We start from the raw sequence: 16677 nt of genomic DNA on the forward strand, positions 1-16677 counted from the left end.
GAGTTACTGTCAATAATGGTCCAAATAAAATTTTGTTTCACTATTTAGGTCCCCCACCCAACCCCACCACCTCAATACATTTGTGATTTAAACACTAAAATATACAATTTTGGTGATATTTACCTTTGTAGTTTCCACTGTACATTTAAAGGATGTATCTCACAACAAGGGTAAAACACACACACACACGCACTTTTGTATTTGTTCACATCTGATGACACTCTAATTTGAATTGACCAGGCAGGACTAATTTAAATACATGAAGTATTCATTAATTGAATAAAGAGCCTAGTTAGCCTCAGGGCCCTTTTATAAACTAGGGTGTACGATTTATGCAAAACAGCAATGTGCCATGTGCTGGCTTATTATGCTAATGTCGAATGGCAAAATACATGTTTCTCCTGCCCACGACTGAGGATTAGGCATGGCAGTGTCAGCAAGTTGTTTGGAGGCTACAGACTGTGCTCTTCCACATTACAGCATGTTGAGATGTCGATGAGTAATGCAATTCTTCTGCAAGTAGAGCTAATCGCACCCACTGTCCAACCAAACTTGTTTTGAGACTTACTGAAAACATATCGCAGAATGAGAGTTAACAAACATGGACCACCTCAACTCCTATGGTCATTTACTCCATTTACAAGTTTATCTGTGGTAAAAAGCCCCAAAAAATGTTTGCGGATCAGTAAATTTATGATTGATGGTCAAGCATAAAAAAAAAGTGTTAACACAATTACAAAGTTGCTCCTCTAATTACGTTTTTGATTGGAAAACCTGCTATGTATAAAAAATATATATAGACATTTCAAACCTTGAAATTGCAGTCTCGTATCTTAGGATAAAATAAAGGAAAATAGTCAGTGTGATCAACGGTCTTTGTGAAAGTTTAATGATCCATTCATCCATTTTCTAATCCGCTTATCCTCACAAGGGTCGCAGGTGTGCCGCAGCCTAGTTTAATCACTTTCTGTTAATTTTAAAGCACAGTAAGATTAACAAATCAAACATTTTGTCATCATTTGGTTGCTTTGATATTAGGCCCTACAATTACCTATTTTCTAATTTGTACTGTGATAGCTGCCCTTTTAGTCATTGACCTGTCTGAGACAGGCTGCCTTTCAGTACTAAACGTAACATTGCTCTTACTAAATCGAAAGGCTTCTCACCTGACTCAAACACACACGACTCGGGTAAAATTATTGGTGGCTCAAAATTGTGTTAAATTAAACTAGATCGTGCAGACCAGGACACAACGAGGAAATAAATAATTAATCATAAACATGTCATATTTCATTTTGCAGTATGATGCTGAGGCTGATTTCGAGTTAGAGAGCCCAAAAAAATACACTCCACACCAGGGACGTGCGGTCAGGGGAGGCAGGTGAGGCAGTGCCGCACCTCTGAACGCGCATTGCATTGCGCAATCATCACAAACTGGGTTGATACATGCAACTGGCACGTCCTGCTTGCCGTACATCTGCACATCAGCAATATAACATTAGCAGATACATTTATTTGAACTGCTTTTCCTGAGTCTGGCTAATGTTTTTAAACCATTAAAGTTTAATGTTTTTTTGTGACATATTTAGATTTGCTGATGGGAAATAAAACCGCAGTGAAAAGGCATAGGTTGCGGCAGATCGTTCTCTGCCGCAATTAAGAGGGCGTACGTGAGCAAACAGGTACGTTGCGCTCTTCTTCTGTGCAGAGGCGCCAGGCGAGTCAAGTGCGATCCTTTTTTAAATTTGCTACGTCGGACAGCCAAAATGGAAGAAAAGGATTATATATCGAAGCTTAAAAACTTCTCAAAACCGGACTTTCAGTCAAAAGTGGACGTGATTAACACAGGTAGACCAACGCCGGAGTGAAAACTACGGGACAGCCCGGACAACTTTTCAAACGGAGTGGTAAAGCCGAAAAGAACGGTGATGTGGCTGTCCTTCGAAAACCCGTCTTTACTGTTTTCCCTGCCTTTTGTTCTCAATTTGTCTGGATATTGTGATATAAAAAGCGCAAGGATCGATTTGGCATTGAACGAACAGTGGAGGTTCAACGTTAGCATCCGCAATGCCAAGGTAAGGGAAAAGCGAGAGATTGTGAAAGACCTCATTCATGCAACCTGCTTTTTCGCTAAACGGGAGTTGGCATTTCGTGGTCACGACGAGAGGGCAAGCTAATCGTGGCGATTATGTAGAACTATCACATGCTTTTGATGAGAAAGATGAGAGGTTAGCTAGACATTTGGACTCATCCAGTGTGCTTTCTGGCTTGTCCAATAGAATACAGAACGATATAATTGAAGCTTTCGGTGATGTGATAATAAATGATCTAAAAAGGGAGATCAATGCTGCCCCATTTGTTTCCATAGAGTTGGACGAGACTACGGATATCACAAACAAAGCACAGATCTGTTATTTTGCGCTATGTTGCCAAAAGTGAAGTAGACTGTGGTGGTGGAAGCATTTTTAGGATTTGATGAGTGATGATAGGCGAGCCCCTGCTGTAGCTGCGTATGTCTTGGAAGTGTTGGAGAAAACAGCTGTGTTAAAAAACTAGTAGCGCAAACTTATGATCCCGATCGCTGGGACAATGATACTCAAATGATGGTCACTGGATATGATCGATGGCTGTCAGAAGCATCGACATGCTTTTTTATGAGGGCATTTTCAGTGAAACTGATGCACTTTTTAGAGTGCTGCAAAACAAAGTCATGGACATTGGATATTGTTGTGCGCGAACCCACGACACCATCGGAGTTGTTGAACGCATGAGACGGGACTTTAACACACTGTATGAGCGATTTGAGCAGAAATGCAGCACACTTGGCCGAAACAACAGTGGAAGAAATCAGTCGGTCAGAGACGAGAGAAAACAAATGTTCGACAAGATTATGGTCAACATCAGTGTTCAGATGAAAGCTAGGTTTGATCATTTTGTGAGCTAGCTTTCCTCGGTTTGGTCGACTGTACAAAATTTAATGAGATGTCACAACATTTTGATGACACCAAACAGCAGAGCCTGTCAAAATCTTATAACATAATAAATTAGGCTAAGAAAAATACAATAGAATGTTGTATTTTTACCCATGGGGTCAAATTTTGGATATGAAATAACCAGTAGCCAATTGAATAAGCTACTGTTTTTGGTTGATACATTTGTAAATCTGACACTAAAGGAGTCGGTGCCTCACCAACCATGAACCTCACCGCACGCCACTGCTCCACACATCACTCAACAAGCAACCACATCCTTTTGCTGCAGCGAGCTTGCAACGTGGCGCCGAAATTCCTCTCGCGTCCCTCTCACCAATGGTGTGTGTTCTTACACAGAAGCGTGGGTGAGACCCTTTTAAGCTACGCTCTGATTGGCGAGCTAGGAGGAGACCGGAAGTCACCGCCTGGTTCTGTCCCTTCCACAGGCAAACTGGATTGCGTCAAAACGTAAAACATTGCCACCGGGGTCTTAGCAAACCCGTCTCCTCTGACCTTAGTGTGCCACAATCGAACCTATTTAATGAAGATACGCGCTTAGCACTGAACGGCAAAAGTGAGACCATTTAGAAGCGGAAGGGTGAGGTACCAGTGGTTTTCTTATCACAAAAGACCGTGTTCGTTCTTGATGGAGATGTTCAGCTTGGTGTGCGCACTGCTGCTGTGCACCGCCGCGGCCCACGGGAAGCCCACCGCGAGGAAAGAGCGAGTTATTCACGAAACCAACCTAAACGAGAGGACCCAGGAAGACAACAAAAGCTTCCAATACGACCACGAGGCCTTCCTGGGCAAGGAGGAGGCCAGGACATTCGATCAACTCACCCCGGAGGAGAGTAAAGACAGGCTCGGGTAAGTCAGGATGCCTTGGCCCCTTTCACACCCTCCGCCAAAGTAGAGCCTCCGAGTGTGAGCGTGAGTTTTGCTTGTAAATCACGTACATTCACTCCACACTACACCAGCTGAACAAATGCCTCGCGTGTAACTCTTCATTAATATTTATCAACAAAGCGCGAGTGCACGTCAAGTATGTGCAAAGCATGTCAGCGAATGCGAAAAGTTTATTATTGTGCCGCCGGCATAGTCCTACACACCTAATGACTTGATTTTAACTATGGATCATCATTAAAGAAGCATTATTGTAGCCCGAAACATACACGCCATGCTTCATTCAAACGCATGATATTGTTTCTTTTGATGTTTTGTCTGCTCCTACGTGGCGAAAGGGGCCTACTGTGAAAGTAGGAGAACCGCTTCGTACACCACAACGTGGCAACTGGATTCTAAGAATACTTGGCTTAAATTGGGCTGCCGCCCCTCCCACTCCAACTCCCCAGATGAAGTTCAATCTCCTCTCATGGCATAAAATACAGAAAACAATTTAACTGTTAACAGTTTTGAAATGCATGCCCTGTTGACAATATCTTGCTGTCACTAAAATGGAAGATTATCTTATAATATCCCTTTGAGGAAATTTAAAGCCTCATTTCCACAGGTTTCTCAAAGAGAGGCAAAGCGTGGTTGCATCAGGCTTTTTATTTTTCATTTCCAGTAAGATTTTCCTGTAAAATGGACACATCAAAATGTATAAAAATTAACAGTATATATTTAAATGACACAATGTTCAACCGAAACATTTGATAACCAAAGTCAGATAGCATAATGCTAACATATACAGTAATGCTAAATGCTGTGAATGGGCTAGCGGAAGAGGGCAACAATGTCGCTGTGATTATAAGCCTTCCAAGAACTGCTACTTTAACACGCACACAATCTAGAACGTGTTTTGTTGGACATGCCGGTTTCCACTATCTTGGTCAGGATGTTCTCTTGTAGCTCATAAAATCTTCAGAGGAGATAATAATTGTAACCCAGCACTGATGGAGTTTTCAACTTGTTTATTTGGGGGTGCATTCTCCTTCTAGTAAAATAGTGGACCGGATCGACAGCGATGCCAACGGCCTCATCACCACAGATGAGCTCAAAGCGTGGATCAAACGTGTCCAGAAGCGCTACGTTTACGAGAATGTGGCCAAGGTCTGGACAGATTATGACCTCAACAAAGACGACAAGATCTCTTGGGAAGAATACAAGCAAGCCACGTATGGATACTACCTCGGTAGGAAACACACTCCTCGGGATCATCAATCCACAGGATAATTGGGGCCCGATCCTTTATTCTTCTGAATCAACTCAAAATGCACAAAAAATCACACACTTGTATTTGGAGGTATTCTGGTATATTTTAGGGGTTTTGAAGACCACCCCCAAAAATTCATTTAGTCGTGCCCCTCTGGTAGCTTTATTTATTTATTTATTTTAAATTGAGCGCTACCTGTGTGGTACTGATTAATGCGAAGATGTTTGATGATGACTTTTCAAATGGGAAATTTGCTCAAATTATTTGGGAGTAAGTGATTTAATTTCCTCCACACAAAAAAGAGAAATCGGTAGATTTACCATTCGCATGTGTGCAAGTGAATGAAAAACGTACTCGCTTTGTCTCATACTTTGGGGGGCAAAATGGTCGCGGGGCATTCATCTAATTGAACATGTTCTCATGTGCTCAGCCAATCCCGAAGAGTTTGACGATACGACAGACCAGTTCAGCTTCAAGAAGATGCTTCCTCGCGATGAGAGGAGGTTCAAAATGGCTGATCTGAATGGAGACCAGGCGGCTGACAGAGAAGAGTTCACAGCCTTCCTGCACCCTGAAGAGTTTGACCACATGAAGGAGATTGTGGTGCAGGTGAGCCTTCTCTGAGCACGTTGTTACAGAGAGGCACGTGCTGGTTGCGGCAGGTCCCATCAGATGGGCTGCTTTGATAAATATGCAAAATTCTGATGCTTCCAAATCAAATTTTAAGTCTGCCCTTCAAATGATCGTTTGTATATTTTGGGGGAGAGCGTCCAGAGGGACATACTGGCTGTCCCATTTAACACTCTATCGTTAAATATGAATTTGGCCTCACGGAACAGTTGCATGGGAAATGTTTCGCAGTGAGGCACTATGCTGCCATGTTCATAAAAGTTGTACTACCCATTTGACAGAGTTAATTATTAAAAGGCTCATTTTTATGATGTCACCGAATGGTAGTGAGCAACTGTTCAGCCTGTGGCATCCCTCCGATAGTGCCAAATATGGCTGAAACTCACAATCGATCCATTTTGTTCCAGTAGCCATATGGTCCAATTGCTGGAACAGATTCTTCTGTTGTAACACCTTCTTTGACACACCACATCACTCGCGATGCACCACAAGACACTTGAAAGAAGGCGTGGTTGCAGCTGAGCTGCACTGGACAGTTTAGCCGAATGGGGCGTGAGCCCCAACATCACTGAGCCATTTAATGATAATGGACTTGCTTAAATTTTGTGGTGAGGTTTAAAATAAGAATAAAAAATATTTGTGCCACGTTATTACTATTTTTTTGGGGGGGGGGTGTTGAGGGGGTCGGTGGTGCATCACTGGTGCCTTGAAATATGAGTGACCTGACGTTTGAGCTTTCCCAGCCGACAATCGAAACAATTTTTTTGTCAGGAGTTCAATTTTTTTTTTTTCAGTTGAAGTTGACTGTCAAGATAAACATGCATCCAGACATTTTCCAGTCTGCTTACAAGCTACACATAAAACAGAGAATTACATGTGTAGATTTAAAACGACCACATGGCTTTGCTTTATAGATGTCTGCCGAGCTAAATACTCATGAACAATGCAAAATGCCATAGGAATAGCATCAATTTGGCAGTGTTATAAGGCTTTTAGCAACAAACATCTGAACACATGTAGATAGACATACCAATATTCAGAGGTAAATATTCTTTGTCCTTTGTGTAAAAACATCTAATATTACTCTAGTTTACACGACAGAGTCACCGATCGTAGTTGTGAAACTCGTCTTTGTTTTTGTCTGCACGACTCTATACTACTGCACCCCTGTGGCTTAGTCGTGTATATCAGAAGAGCTGCAGTGAATTGTTGTTATTCATCTCACGTCAGAACATCAGACAAGTACGATCCTGTTTACAACCCCCCTCCCTCCTCCAAACGTACATTTACATCATCCACCTCATGTTTCTAATTATACACACCAACTCAAACCGAATGTGCTAAAAAAGATGCATTCGTTTGTTTAGGTTTGATGTTGACATTTTCAGCCAAGTTTCTTACAGCGTGTATGTTTGAAGCGTGCAAATGATTTGATTTCGTTTTTAGCGAGCATTCCTCCAACATGCAACTATTCCGACTGAGTTTAGAATATTGATGGAGCTTGTTTATTATTAGTCAGCTGTATTCTACATGTCCGTTAAATATTCATCAGTCTTCCGAGTGGGTGTCTCACCTACAGAAAAATCTGCATCTGTGAGTTCATCGCGTGTGGAAATGAGGGCGTGCGTTTCAACCCGGATATGTTGGCATGCGGTTGTTTATTAATGTCCTCATGTGTCATCTCACAGTGGACAAAGACATCTTTAGGTGTTGGCTACATGCTTTAAATGTGTTATTCCACATCAGAGCTCCTTGTAATTGTAGCGTCAGTGTGCCAGCCCAGCTGTAAAGTGACCCTCATGTTGAGTCGCACTACCCAGGGCAACTTGTTTCTCTCTTCATTCGTCCAAGTGAACGTTCCGGCTGCTGTTGACCCTTGTTAGTGACTTTACCTCGTTGTGTCGAATGCAGGAAACCCTGGAAGACATTGACAAGAACGGCGACGGACATGTGGACGAGGACGAGTACGTTGGTGAGTTTAAGCAATCAGTTTCAACCAAAGCAGGTTTATGTTGAGTAATTGGAAACTAAATTGTGCTTCGGTGCCATTACAGAGGACTGGGAAACAAATGGAAATTGAATAATTATTTTCCTGAAAATTGAGTACAAAATGCCGTTTAACTCATTAACTCCCGAAGACGTTTTTAAACGTCTTTTCAGGCTTGGTCCAGAATTGGCTGGTACTGAATGAGTTAATTGATTATTGTACCATATTTGGAGGGTTTGACTTGGAATGTTATGTTCATAACAAACGACTGATCCGCTTTCAGCCGACATGTATGCTCATGAGGATGGCGGCCCGGAGCCAGACTGGCTCAAGACCGAGAGGGATCAGTTCTCCGACTTCAGAGACTTGAACAAAGACGGTAAAATGGACCGGGAAGAAATCCGCCAATGGATTATGCCGCAAAACTACGACCATGCCCAGGCTGAGGCGCGACACCTGGTGTACGAGTCTGACCATGACAAGGTACAACTTCGTGACCCACCATTTTGTTTTGTATGCTTTGTATGGTATATGTGACTTTCCTTCACCTTGATTGTGCTGAGCACAATAACACTGCTGGGATGACGTCTGTGTTGATGTAGCTCAATTTTCTTTTGCTGACGTCAGAAACATTAGCCCGTGTGGAAAAATGATCCCTGTAAAGATTTTGCTTCAACCTTTTTTCCTAAACAAAATATTTGATTGAATTAAATGATGGTTGCAGCCCTAACAGTAATTCACATAACATTGTTTTCAGGACCAGATGCTGACTAAAGAAGAAATCTTGGAGAATTGGAACATGTTTGTCGGAAGTCAAGCCACCAACTACGGAGAGGACCTCACCAGGAACCATGATGAGCTTTGAGCTTCACTTCAGCTTCTAATGTGTGCGTGTTGAGGTTGAATTGATATGATGTATGGCAGAATCTCCTAGTCTTGTTTGACCCTCTCTCTATGTCATACTGTTGGTTAAAGAACCATCACTGGAGGTGACCAACAAGTTGGAGGACTTGTTGATCCGAGCCGGTCCTACCACGAACACAAAAAGGTCAAAAAGGTTTCAATGTGTTGCTCTGTTTCTGACATTCAGGAACAGAAAGATGACGTTCTTCCAATCATCAGTGCCTTTCGCCGACTTGTCGGCTTTGCTGCCTTACAAGATTTATGAATAACTTTTTGATAACAGCGTTAATGTGAAACTCCAGTTCAAAGAACACAAGTTTATTTATTTACGTTTTGGCTTTGGTCAGGCAGTGTGCGTTGGTGAAAAATGTTTTTAATGTTTGTTTGAACTGTTTTTCTTCTACGATGTTCATACAGTGATGTTTTACCTACAATGTCTTTGCACGTCATGGCTTGTTTGACGTAGTTTAGCTCATGAAAGATTTACGCCGATTTTACGTCTATTTATTTGTTGATCTGCTGAAAAGGGCCAAAAATGTTTCCTTACCCTACCATCTTTTATTGTTTGGTTCATCATTTCAAAATCACCACATTTATTTTAATAGCTCACATTAGCGAGGAGTGGCACGCAGTAACATTTCTTATATTTCCACATTGAAAAAAGGAAAGCTCAGTTGTGTACAAATAAACAAACAAACGTATCCTTTTGGTCTCCATTGAATCTGTCTTGCATGGGTTGACTACCAAGTTATATTATGATCCCCCTGACCCCTATTTAGGATAGGAAATACTGAGCTGAATTCTCAAATGATGAGCTCATGCTGACATCACACAGCATGTTAAATCGCTCCATGTACAGCACTATGTATGCAGCGATGGCTGTTTGACAGTGCTCTATAAATACTGTTGACTTGACTTGACAGTCGAAATGCATTCAACATTGGTGGTTCCACTCTACAACCATTTTCTAAAGCTCTTGTCCCGGGTGAGCTGGGGTCTATCCCAAATTAAAGTGGGTGAGAGGCCAGGCACACCCTGGATCGGTCACCAGTCAGTCGCATGGCAGAGATGCAACCGTTCACACCTATGGACAATTTAGAATCACAATAAGCATGTTTTTGACACCCCACGGAGAGAGGCAGAGTACCCCAAGCATGGGGCAGTTACCGACAGAAGCGTGTAAGTGCCAATGTGGAGTGAAAGTTTTCATTGGCAAATGCTGGTATGTTTCAATGTGTAGGCCAAGTACATTCAAATGTGTTTAAATATGTTTAAACAAATTCGCAACTACGTTTAAACATACCGTCAATGTAAAGTATATTTTCTATCATGCCACAGACTACTGACTCGTGCATGTGCAAGTAGTAGAGTTTTTTTTTTAAAGCATTTGCCCTACACTTTACCAATATGATGAAATTAAGTGTACATTTTCTATTTGTAATTTTTATGATTTATTATTATGTTTCTAGTGCTCATGCATTCCATTTGACATTTTGTCCAAATCATGCCACGGGGTAATCGCATGCGCAAGACAATACTCCCTTGCATTTTTAGCATTTAGCGTACAAATACTGTATGTTTGGACATATTTGAAAGTACATTTAAATATGTTTGTTCTTGCAAATATGTTTATACATCTACAAATTTGTTTCAATCGACTTGTCAGTCAAAACATGTAACTCCAAAGAAGACGAATAGATGAGGAGCTGCATTGGGAGAGAAGCATAAATGAATCAATAGCACCATGATTCCACCAGATGGCGGCAAAGTAATTTCATTGCGCTGACCTGAGCTAAAAACAGCAAATAGCTGAGTTTTCAGTCAATAATGGAGGACGGATTCCAAAAATATGTGAATTCTGAACTGTGACTATGCGGTGGTTCACTCCACTTTATTTATGAACTTTTGTAGACCGAGCTGTTTGTAATGGTTTGAAAGGGTAACCGGAATTAGAAACTCTCTTTCAATAGATCCAGAAAATCTGACTACCGGTATTTTGGCATCCGTCTGGAGCGGAGATGAAGTGCAGTCCTGCTATAAAATTTTCCGCCGTCTCCGTTGTGACTTCTTAACTCCTTGAACATCAAGAACAAATGGACCCTGTCGTCGGCGCTCACGACCGATTGGCGTCTACACACTCCTCGTCGCACATTACCACCATAGAGATGCAGAGTGAAGCTGACTGGCTCTCGCTGCTGGCTGTTGCCGTTCAAAACAGTGCCATGTAACTGAGAAAGCGTCTCCGCCACCCAGCGTGTCCCCTCTGCCTGCTCATGTGGAACACATGGATATATGTGTGCCACTTAACAGGACAAGTCAAGCGGGACCAATGCGATAAAACTCATTAGGAACAAGGGGACAGCACGATGCATGTGTTGTTCTGCCGCAGTCTTCGACCCTATGCCAGCACACTATGAGCAATGTCTGGAAAGCTTGTTTTTCTTGGGTCTCCGCTGAATTAATAAGACATTTTGCTGGATTGAATATGGGGGGGGGGGGGGTGTATGCGTAAACAACAATGATTGTTTTATAAAAATTCACACAAACTTGCCCTTGCCCTACATCCAAAAAAAGCTGTAAATGTGAGCTAGTCCTGTGTTTTTGGCAGCTAATAAGAATAAGAAACCCTTTATTCGTCTCACAATGGAGAAATTCCCAATTTATAGCTGCAAAATTATGAAAGGAAGAAAGTAGAAGAACAAAAAGTATAGGAGCTGCTGTAAAGGCAGCCACTCTCGCGGCGCCATCTTAAAGTCAAAATAACATCCATCCATCCATTTTCCGAACAGCTTGATCTTCACTAGGTTCGCGGGGGGTGCTGGAGACTAACCCAGCCGTCTTCGGGCAGTAGGCGGGGGACACCCTGAACTGGTTGCCAGCCAATCGCAGGGCACACAGAGACGAACAACCATGCGCGCTCACACTCACACCTAGGGAAAATTTAGAGCGTCCAATCAGCCTGCCATGCATGTTTTTGGAATGTGGGAGGAAACCGGTGCACCCGGAGAAAACCCAAGCAGAACATCCAAACTCCACACAGGGAGGTCGGAGCTGGAATCGAACCCGCACCTCCGCACTGTGAAGCTGACGTGCTAACCACTGGACTACCGGGCCGCTTCAAAATAACATAGCAAAATAATACAACACAACACACAAGATGTGCGTCCTTATTGTAGACTGTACAGGAAAATCAGTTTGGGGACAATGTTATTGGTGGCAGTGTGAATGAGAGTTTGATGGCAAGAGAGAATATACATTGATATAACCACAGATGTATCCTGAGCTCTGGACTGGAATCCCTTTTAAGAACATTTGTTTGTTTATCCTTCATAAAGGTGGCTTCAAGCTGTTTAAAGCCACTCTCGATGAAGGTTACTGTAAAACTAAACGTAAAACAAAGAGAATGACGTGTATTTAAAATGACCATGTAACCACTGAGGTAGTGCTACAGTTGTGCTCAATCTTGCATCCTTCATTTGAGTAATTAGTCAACCAAAGACACTAATAGACTTCCTGTAAATAGCATATGATATTTGTCATGTGTGTGTGTGTGTGTGCATACGCACATGCACATTTGTGTAATGCCTTCGGACGTCTCTCATATGAGCGTCTGCCTTGATCAAGCCCTCCACGCTGATAATAATGAGCCCTCTGGGTGAGAACAGACTCATGAGACCATTGGCGCCATCCGCTGAAATTTTCACTTCATCTATTCAAATACTGGACTGTCTTTTTGTCATACTATGCAGCTATTTCGACTCATTAAAGTCAGAAAAGACAAGACAATCCTACTACCTCCCCACTGCGTCATCACAACCTGCTCCATTTTCTTGTGAATATCTTAGTACTTCCTCATGTCTTTATAATTTGAGTACATAATTTTTTTCCGCCCTCAGGACTTGTTTGGATTGAAGCCACAAATGGGCTGGATTTCTGCCCTTTATCTGATAACATATCTGTGTACATTATAATCTGAATAATATGCGTCAGGACCATATTTCTATAGGATTTGCGTCAATTCATTTTGCTCTAGAATGCTTTGTGTCACCCTACTTTTTTTTTTTAACTGCACTGTATACTGCAGACTGTGGCCAATATTTAAAGGAACCTGGGATTGTATCTTTGATTATCTATCTATGCCAGCCACATATAGCGATTAAATGCGCTTCCACTACTGATTGATTAAATGCGCTTCCACTAGATGGCAGAAAGAACATCTTCAGTACTTTTTGACCTTTTTTTTCTCATGCAAATTGTGCCTCCACACTGCTGGCAGCAGGGGAAGAAGAAAATGAGCCGAGCAATATGTGTGCCTGTATGTGCGTGCCATAGCAATGTGGGCAGCGTTCATGTTTTTACTGCCTTGACAATGCAGCTTGCAGGGGTGGGTCCATCAATCTTTGATGGCCATCACCGAGGTTACTGCTCGTCCCTCCTCGCTACCATCATGGCACTCTACTCCCTCTAGTGGAGTTACTGGACCAATTGCAACTGAGTCAAATGTCTCGGAATACACTTAAGTCAGTTTAGCATAGTTCATGTACTAGTCCACTCTTTGTCCTGAGTAAGACAAATCAGCACACACGTAGAATAAATGTTATTTGATGCATTATATTGCTGTATGAAATTTATACACAATTGTCGACAACTGGAGCAGCACAGTGACCGACTGGTTCGCACGTCCACCTCACAGTTCATAGGTGCAGGGTTCGATTGCGGGTCCGGCCTTCCTGTGTGGAGTTTGCATCGTTCTACCCGTGCCTGTGTGGGTTTTCTCCGGGTACTTTGGTTTCCTCCCACATTCCAAAAAGATGCCCGGCAGATTATCGATGACTCAAATTATTGGTGGTCGCAGCCTTACACAATGATGCATATACAGGTACTGTATATCCCTTTTTAGGTGAAAATGGTAAATAAGTTTGTTCCTTAATGACGAGCAGACTCTTTAAAAGTCGGGTAACTTATGACACAACGCACCACTCAACCACTCACCTCATGTTCGACTGTAGAGGTGTACCTAAAACAATGCCCAGTGTGTTGCTGCTTCACTCAGAGCCTTGCTGCATGTTGCCATCCAAACCATGGAATTAAACTTCAGGCACACTGGAGCTGTTTTTCACTTGCAGTCCAAGTGGAGACCATGCTATCCCAATGAGACTGATATCTTTGGACAAAATGCTTCTCTCGCTCCATTTGTCCACATTTGGTTCCCTCCTTCTTCTGTTCCTCGCTTCCTAGCATCTGGAATCCTGTGGGATGGAGGGAGGAAGAGGAGGCTGTGCTTCATCCCGCTCTCCCCCAGGGGGTTTGTGATCTCGTATCTCACATGATGGAGAAGTACCTAATCCTGTTAGAGGTGAACATCTTCCATCGGAATCCACCAGGAGATGAAAGGCGGCAAAAAAGAGAAGGGAATTTCAAAAATCTTCATGATGCTTGTGTGCACATTTATGTGTATTTATCCTCATGGGAGCCTCTTCTCAAGGTGTTTTCCCCTCGCTGTCTTCCTCTATCTGCTCCCCGAGTGAGAAAGATGACCCTCTAGGCTCCATCTGAGCTCCAGGCCCCTCTAGGCCAAAGCATTCCCCGTGCTCCGACACACCGCAGGCCCTCAGGCTCTATGCTACACCACAGGGAATACCACCCCGCACCCCTTCCCCAAGACCCCCCTCGGCCCCTCAGACTGTACAGAGCTCTGCACAAGAGCCTGAGGGGTGCGGGACTGGAACGAGGCTGTCTGGGAAAACAACACGCCCGACTTAACATGCCACAAACCCTAACAGCGCCTCCTGTTGTTGCAGTGCGGTCCTCGCACGCAGGCCTCCAAGTAAGTTTGCGCTCTCGGCGGCCTCGTCCCTTGGGGTTCACCCGGGCCCCCCTGAGCTACATGTGCACTGACCTTTCCAACACATGGAGAATAACTAATGTCTTTTGGCCATTAGAAGACATTGAAAGCACCTGGGACTTCACTGAATGACATATGGAAATAAAATAGTCACCTAATATCAAGGGAGTGGAAGTTAAATAAAAAAGAGCACTGTTTATGTCAAATTAATGTGCACAAAAGTATCAAAATACCTTTTATGCATCCAGGGTCCCAACAGGCTTTGGTTGGATGAGTTGGAAGAACTTGCGCATAGCACACGATGACGTTGAGCCCTCTGATTAAGAAAGACTGCTTCGCCAGGGCTTCGCCTTTTTCCAACATTAGTGACCACTGAACAAAAAAACGAAACCAAAAAAAAGTGAGTTCTTGTTGGTACACTTACAAGGTGTCCCAATAGTTTTGTTTTGTAGTTGTGTGTGTTTTTTACAGCTCAGTTTGTCCAAATGCAAACCCCGGCAGTTTATACTTCCTTCACTCACTTGGAGTGAAACTTTCTCAATCATGCAGATTCCAAAGTGGGCTGTGAGATCAATGCGGAGGTTAGCATCTGTTTGAATGCGTGCGATAATGATGGCGGTAATGACTGAGAGTATTTAAAGGCACGAGGTCCTTGTGCTCAACATAGCCTTGGCAGCCTGCAGTTAGGAGGGAAGCGGAGTGAGTAAAATGTTCAAGTCGGTAGTCCCTGTGATCTTCCCTCGCCTGCCGGCAGCTCCCCGCAGCGGGAGAACAAAGGCAAAGGTGCGTCTTAATCAAAGTGCATTGGATTAAGAAGTAGGGGGAAAAAACCCACATGAAGGACATGCTAACTCACAGCCATTACGTGGATTGGAAAACAAGCAGGATCACCGCCTTCAAATGAAGAACTTGTGACCCTGAAATCATTTCAATGTGCTTACTTGTGTCCAGACTTGCAGAAAAAAACATGAACCCCCTTTAAGTTTTGCGCAGTTGCAGTCACTAGCTAAATACTCCATGCTTCTCGTTGATACCTGCTCAGGAGCTAGCAGCCATTCCATAAAAAGAGCAGCAATCCAAGACGGAGTGTGTTAATGGCGGTCAATTGGAAACTTCGTTACAGTAGAAAGTAACCGGTAAACTACCAGAAATATAAGAAAACAGTAAACAGCTGCAAAGAGCATAACACACACACTGCAGATGTGACTATTGACTCACTTTTTGCCCGCAAGTTTACAAGTGACATCAGTAGCCCGCAGAGTGCCCACATTAGCTCCTATTTTATTAACACACCTGCTGCAGATGAGTCATCTGGTCTCCGATAGGTCCTGTATGTGCTGTCCTACAAGTGTGTCCACGGAGATACGTCTTTGATGATGATGATGTTGATGATGATGATGATGATGATGATGACTGGTTCTCCTTCCTGGATCTCAATTTGAGCAGTATTAGCACATTTAATGTGTCTACTTTGTAGCATAAGGGGGGGGGGGGGTGAAGGGAGCACAGTTTAATGGAGGAAATTCAAGATTTACACACACTCACACACGCGCACGCACACACACAGAAGCGTTTTTTTTAGTCGAGCGGTGCACTAAGCTACAAAGTCTGACACTGCCATCATGTGGTTCCATGTGTAAAATGTATTTCTTGACTGAATATGGACTAAAACTCCTCGTTTCTGTCCTTGAGAGAGAGAAAATCCTCACAAGCACGGGGAGAACACACAACCTCAACACAGTCAAAAGGTCAGAACTGAGATTCAAACCTCAAACTACAGAACTGTGAGTCAGACGTGCTAATCAGTCGTGAACCAAGCTGCCTGACCCCAGAACGTTAGGCTGTAAATTTTTATTCATGCCATAATGTATGAACACCCCTTTTCTAAACCATCCATCTTGTTCAGGGAAAACCCTTAGACCAAAAGTAGAATATATTAGACAGCGGTGCCATGATTTGTGAATATTTCAAATTAATATTCCTATTCAAATGAATTGAAATGCCATTAATCCATTCACACTCTCCCACCCCCAAAAATCAAATTTTAATGTCACATGTTTTTAATAATAGAAAAAGGAGCACTGTAATGCATATAAAAAAGAGATTGTAAAGAAACTAATGTAGGCCATGCCGAGTCTCAGCAACTTGAAGGTGTGCCTTTACGGGGCGTGGCCTAGTGATGGAA

At 43.0% G+C, this 16677-nt stretch overlaps 1 protein-coding gene across 1 annotated transcript; it reads left to right on the plus strand.

Moving 5' to 3' along the window:
* Positions 1-3384: 3384 nt before the first annotated feature.
* On the plus strand, positions 3385-9349 carry rcn1 (reticulocalbin 1, EF-hand calcium binding domain). Its single transcript, XM_052063532.1, has 6 exons — positions 3385-3839; positions 4913-5106; positions 5558-5736; positions 7669-7729; positions 8028-8227; positions 8502-9349. Exons 1-6 carry the CDS (start codon positions 3619-3621, stop codon positions 8607-8609), a joined length of 963 nt encoding a protein of 320 aa, XP_051919492.1. The 5' UTR covers positions 3385-3618; the 3' UTR covers positions 8610-9349.
* The last annotated feature ends 7328 nt before the right edge of the window (positions 9350-16677 follow it).

This window comes from Hippocampus zosterae, chromosome 4 (genome assembly GCF_025434085.1).
Source record: "Hippocampus zosterae strain Florida chromosome 4, ASM2543408v3, whole genome shotgun sequence".
NCBI classification, from domain to species: domain Eukaryota; kingdom Metazoa; phylum Chordata; class Actinopteri; order Syngnathiformes; family Syngnathidae; genus Hippocampus; species Hippocampus zosterae.

What these genes read in the sequence shown, in the direction of transcription:
- rcn1 (XM_052063532.1), top strand. Translation starts at nt 3,619, where the DNA reads ATGGAGATGTTCAGCTTGGTGTGCGCACTGCTGCTGTGCACCGCCGCG. An exon ending in CACGTATGGATACTACCTCG is followed by an intron (nt 5,107 to 5,557) that starts GTAGGAAACACA and finishes TCATGTGCTCAG; the next exon opens with CCAATCCCGAAGAGTTTGAC. An exon ending in ACGAGTCTGACCATGACAAG is followed by an intron (nt 8,228 to 8,501) that starts GTACAACTTCGT and finishes CATTGTTTTCAG; the next exon opens with GACCAGATGCTGACTAAAGA.